Source organism: Trachymyrmex septentrionalis, unplaced genomic scaffold (assembly GCF_001594115.1).
Source record: "Trachymyrmex septentrionalis isolate Tsep2-gDNA-1 unplaced genomic scaffold, Tsep1.0 scaffold9, whole genome shotgun sequence".
NCBI lineage: Eukaryota > Metazoa > Arthropoda > Insecta > Hymenoptera > Formicidae > Trachymyrmex > Trachymyrmex septentrionalis.
Window position 1 is genome coordinate 993,015 of NW_017306091.1, and position 6,000 is coordinate 999,014.

Here is a 6,000-nt window from a genome sequence, read left to right on the forward strand (position 1 = left end):
TATTTTCATAATAGTAAACAGCACAAAGTTTTTATTGGTATAAATATTTGCCTTATTATATTATTATTATTCAAGATTAGGAAAGTTACTTTACAAGTTATCCTTTATTTATTTATATATATCCTTTATTAAAAATTAAGTACGATCTGTTCATGCAATTCACATTTTATAATATATTTTATTATATTATTATATTATTTTATTATATTGTAATCGTTTGGATCAATTTTGTATTACTTTTAATACACAATTTTAACAAATATGTACAAGTTAATTTAAGAAGTAACTTTTTAAAGTAACTTTTTCAATTGTGGTATTATTTATCTTAATAGTAGTAAATAATACTTATCAAATTAAGATTTTTGTGCAGCGTATATACCGGAGTTACCTTATGCATGTTATAAAAGATTTTCTCGTATTTGTTTTATTGCATCTTACAATAGTAAATAAAAATCCGGTTAGGCAGAATACAACACCAAAATGAAATACCAATACTAACATCATTAAAGAATATGTATTTTCGATATTATCGGCAAATCTATGAATAAAATTATTTAAATGGTTATTTATTATATTGAATCAAATATTATATATACATATACATAGATTTAAAAATGTACATATTTAACTATAAAAAATATATATATGTATATATTATTGACTACTTAACATCGTCAAACGTTTTATTGCCAAAATATAAATTCATACCTGATAAGACGTAAATGGGTCACTATGATATTGTTTAAAACTTTATTGAAATTTTTGCATAAGATCAAATTAATTAAGCGGCATCTAAAGTTTTCTAATTGCCCACAAATGTGTAGAACTATTACAACTAGAAAGATATCTACAAACATATAAATGATACCTGCCAATAACAGCGTTATTGTCTGAATGAAAAACATTAACTCAAATTGCGGACTCTTATTTGTATCGTAGTGATACGTTTCCAATGGTAACAATTTGCGCTGATCTGTGGAATTCGTTACGTACATTATGGCAAAGCCAAAATAAGAAAAAACAATTATTGTAAAAATCCCTATTGTCAGGATAACATATCCATTTATCATAATTAATCGCGCTGTTCGTGCTCGTTTTATCATGACATCTCGTTCTCCATCCAGCTTAAATGCCATCCAATCTTCTGCCATCATGTTTACAATTGACAATACAACTTAAAAATATAAATAATTATAAATAAAATGTAAGCAAGGTAAGTTAAAGGTGTTAAAATATTGAATTATTTAGACATATGCTGTTATTTGTAAATTACCGCACCAAAAAGAGAATCGTATATAATTCTGGACGTACCCGTTTGTTTCCGTAATATGATAATGTATTTCACTGATACTATTACTTGGGGTAATGTTGTATGTAAATTGTCTATTACGAGTACCATATTACCCCAAACTTGTATAATTGCACGTATCATCGGAACATATGAAACAAATATTAATAAAATAAGAATAATGCCGACCCAAACTTTTGGCCACAAACATTTGTTGGGTTTAGGCCATAAGCCGACCATTTCGAATCCGAAACGTTGTAGATGTATTGCCCACATGAAATCTAATAAATTTTTATATTAGCTAGATAATACAATTGTAAATATAATACTTATATTCAATATTTAATATCTAATTATTAAGTGTTTGTGCGTAACAAAAGTAAACAATTACACAGTATCATAAGAAGGGATTTATAATAATATAGTGTATACACGCAAACTTATTTAGTACATTATTAATAAAACGATTAATAAACAGAAAAATTGTAACATAAAGTTAGTACCTCTGTATCCTGAAGAATTTGTAACATCCATATTGAAAGTTAGAACATTAAGAACGTTTTGTTCTTTCCGCGGTATGGTATGAAATGATTATCACGCATGTTCTCTATACAAATGTAAAGACTCAACAGCGTTGTCAAACGTGACATTAAATATTAAGAATGCTATTCCTAGTTATACCTACTGATATCGTAAGAAAGAATTTTATAAACATTCAAGTTATAAATTCGTTTATGTCTAATCTTAAAAAATAAGAGATAAAAAATGTTGCACCGCATTCATAAGTTCGTCTATACCAGCTTAAAAAGTTTTTATATTTTATTTTCCTCCATTACACATACATTTATTGCGAAACGAGAAATAACGCTATTGCATCTTTAATGAAGCTTTCTGTACTATCCAATAAAAATTATATTTAAAAAATTATAATATGAAATTGCATAATACACGTATAACACGTATCTTTTAAATATCTCTTTTAAAGACATATTTGCTATCATTGTAGTAAAAGTGATAGAATATTTTCTCTGGATTATAAGTAGATTATAATTCATATTTAAAAATTATCTGTGCATTTCCAATAATGAAATTTTTATGTCTTAAAACTGCAATTGTACAACTTATTATAGTTTTCGAAGCTGTCAATATTTTCAAAATACGATAACAAATTTGTTTTAGTTGCATGATTCTGTTCATCGATGATATAAGGCAGAAAATTCTTTTCTCAAAACTGAAGTATGCACACATAGTTATAATAACGTAAGTACATTTTTATCTTGCCATATTGATTTGATTAAATATAGTTGTTGTCAAATTTGGTAAAACTTTATCACAAAGTGTAATGTAATTTCAATGTAATTCGAAGACAAACATTAAGAAGAAATTTTGTATTATACTTTATTATTATACTATATATTTATGGATTGTTAAGGTTTCTTTTAAACCTCAATCCATATAATCAAATAATATTATAAAAACGTTACAGCAATATAGAAAATCGCATAACTTACGTTGGATCCTCGCGTAGCGGGCTAAAATTAAACATAATGCACGAGGGCCCATTTCCGTCGAACTATTTTTGTTCCATAAAAAGTATTTGTTACATTATTAATGTCTTAATGATATAATTTATAAACAATATATAGTAAATCAATAATAATTTATATTAAACCAATAGATAAAACATAATTATATTTATTATAATTATATTATATTTTTCACTATAGCATAATATTATATTATATTTTTATTATAATTGTAACAATAGCAGGTTTTCTAGAAATTATGTCCACTTGTAAGTATAAAACTGTTAACGTATCTATTTTTAAGTTGAAGTAACTATTAAATATTAATATATCATTTAGCCATGTTGTGTTAATAAAAATGATATATAGCCTATCGATGTTTTTAATATCTGTAAATAATAATTATTTTTATTTAGTGATATTTGAGAAATACGTTATTAATATCGATTCTTATAAAGGGAGACCGAGATTAGTATGCAAATTTTTGCAGTTTTTAATTACAAACTTTACAGTTTTAAATTTTTACAGATAAAGCTAAAAAACTTACTCAAAATATAAATTCTTAATTAATTATAACATTCCGTATATACGGAAAAATTTCGTAATGAATTATAATTATATTCGTAATAAATTTCCGTACTGATTTACTGGAAATTGCTATGTATACTACACATACCGGTGTTTCACCCGTATATCTCATTTAAAATCGAAGGAAGTGGTTATATTTATTAAAAAATGATACAGTCACAAAAGTTGGGATTTAACTAATGCATTACGTAGGCATATGCGATTAATCTTGATTGGCGTCATAAAAGTCAAAGTTGACTTGAATTTTTTAAAAGGTAACCTATATCTTTCATTGCATATTCTTGTAATTGATGTCAAGACGTTTTTGAAACATTGTTACAAACCTTTTTTTAGTTGAGATCTTTTTAAGTTGAGACATCAGTGCCGCCGGCGTAAACATTACTTAAGATATACTGGTAGAGGTCACACTATCGGATTTATTATTCGAGGTTTTTTTAAAGTCTCCAATCGTGCGATTTCCAGTACACGTTATGTAATGGTAATGCTCAGCTTACTAAAATTTTGAAATCTCATAATTTAGGAAGATCTCAACTAAAAAGGATTTGTAACTATTATTGCGAAAACGTCTTAATAACAGCATGTAAGAACATGCAATAAAGGATATGGGTTTTCATTTAAAAAGTTCAAGTCGATCTTGACATGACCTTCACGCCAACTAAATCAATCGCATATGCTCATGCATATGCTAATGCATTACTTGATGCAAACAACTTTTGTCTAAAACATTTTTCAAAATTACCATTTCCCGTTTTTAAATGGGGTGTACGAGTGGTCTGAACACCCGATATGCGTGCATTCGTGCGTGTGAATGTATGTAGATAAAGAGAAAGAAAAAGAGAGAGGGAGATAAATTAAATGTAAAAATAAATCGGATTCCATTATATAGCAAAAGAGTAAAATTAATATGAAAGGAATTATTAAGATAATCTTACACTGCAAAAAGTAGCCATTGTTAATGGAAAAATCTTTCCTGCAGTGATAGAAAAAGGATATTTAGCTCGCATCATTAACAAAATAAGATTTCTTGCCTTCCTTGATTCCAATTTATACCATTCAAGATCGCACATTGCACGATACACTGCATTGCACTTAATAAATACATATGAAAAAATATATTAATATCCATGACACTTCAATAAGGATTATTTCTAAATATATTAGTAATAGTTAATTGAGATTTAAATAACTTCTTATTTCTTGTAAAAGAAATTAGAAGTAGAAATGTGATATAACTCGAACGAATTTGCATTCTTGTTAATATTTACTCAGAAACAGTCATTCAGTAAACGGTTATGCATAAATATGTACTAGTAAATTTTTAATAAATAGTTTTACCTTGTAATTTGATAACAAATTTATAATAAATAGTATTTTAATAATAAAACTAAAAAAAATTTTTGGTAGCCATAGTAACATGAAAATTATATTTGTTCCAAAGTATAAAATAAAGCGTTTTTATGTAAAATTATATTCTGATAGATGAAGTACCTTGGTATAAATCGTTGAAAACGTTGAAATAAACCATGAATCGTCAAAATAAGAAAATAAAAATGACAGAAATATTATTGAATATGTTTCAGTAGAAATCAGAGCTGTAATTCCATATGACTTCCCATTTTAAAATCCAGGATCTGTATTATTACAATACATAACTCATTATGGAGTCGTTATGTGTTTATAACGACAATTACGTAGCTCTTTTACTTATATAGAATATCTGCGCAATTGTAGTTATGCACTCATAACGACTGCATAGCAAGTTACAAAATACAGAAGAAGAAATAGAATTCTGTAACTCGTTATGCAGTCGTTACGTGTTCAAAACAATAGTTGCGCAGATATTTTACATAGTAAAAAAGCTGCGCGACTATCGTTATGAACATATAACAAGTTACAGAATACGTAAGGACTGGGGAGTCATTACGTAACTTCCTGTACACGCCTACCGATAATTGTCGGTGTCGTTATGTATTTTGCATAGATATTATGAGTAATAAAATAACTGCGCAAAACACATATAACAACACCGATAATTACCGATAAGCGTGAACAGAATAGCACTACAACAGAGGAATTCTGTAATTTCGTAATAAAAAATTCAATTATGGATGTATTTCATTTTGCGCTCACATTTGTAAGCATCATTTATCCTTATTTAATATTTGGTAGACAACGGGGATAGACTGATGCTTATAGCGTGTGAGTATGAAAACGGAATGCACTCTATAGCTCGTAGATTGTAACACACGAGTTGTTAACAGGCATTATTTGAAAAGTTATTACAGCTACTTTATCTGTTAGAATATCATGTAATTTTACATAAAAGCAACAATCTTGATGTTTGCAGAATGTACAATTTTACTTTTCTTTATTATTGGTTTTTATTATTGGCTGATAAAAAGATGTGTTGCATTACTTTTTTGTTTAAGTATAACCTAACATACTGCAGATATAACTTACTTGTTGTGTTACAAGCTCTCCTGCCCCACAGTAGAAAAAAGTATTCATCAAGAAAATAAGTAAAAGTAATATTGAGAAATATCCTTGTACGATAACAGTTTTATCTATTTTTCCGTCAGCTAATATCTAAAACATAAA

The 6,000-nt window shown here is 27.1% G+C and overlaps 2 protein-coding genes across 2 annotated transcripts in view; both read right to left on the minus strand.

The window, feature by feature from the left end:
- Window positions 1-683: 683 nt before the first annotated feature.
- On the minus strand, window positions 684-1,822 carry LOC108755613. Its single transcript, XM_018498729.1, has 3 exons — window positions 1,792-1,822; window positions 1,312-1,569; window positions 684-1,174 (listed from the first exon to the last, which is right to left on the minus strand). Exons 1-3 carry the CDS (start codon window positions 1,820-1,822, stop codon window positions 684-686), a joined length of 780 nt encoding a protein of 259 aa, XP_018354231.1.
- A 1,327-nt stretch (window positions 1,823-3,149) lies between these two features.
- LOC108755614 (odorant receptor 43a-like) overlaps window positions 3,150-6,000 on the minus strand; it is a 3,094-nt gene continuing 243 nt past the window's right edge. The window contains exons 2-3 of the mRNA XM_018498730.1: window positions 4,335-4,490; window positions 3,150-3,203 (exon numbers count right to left, since the gene is read on the minus strand). Of these exons, the coding sequence (XP_018354232.1) occupies window positions 3,150-3,203; window positions 4,335-4,490 (210 nt within the window). The remainder of the gene's footprint in view (window positions 3,204-4,334; window positions 4,491-6,000) is intronic.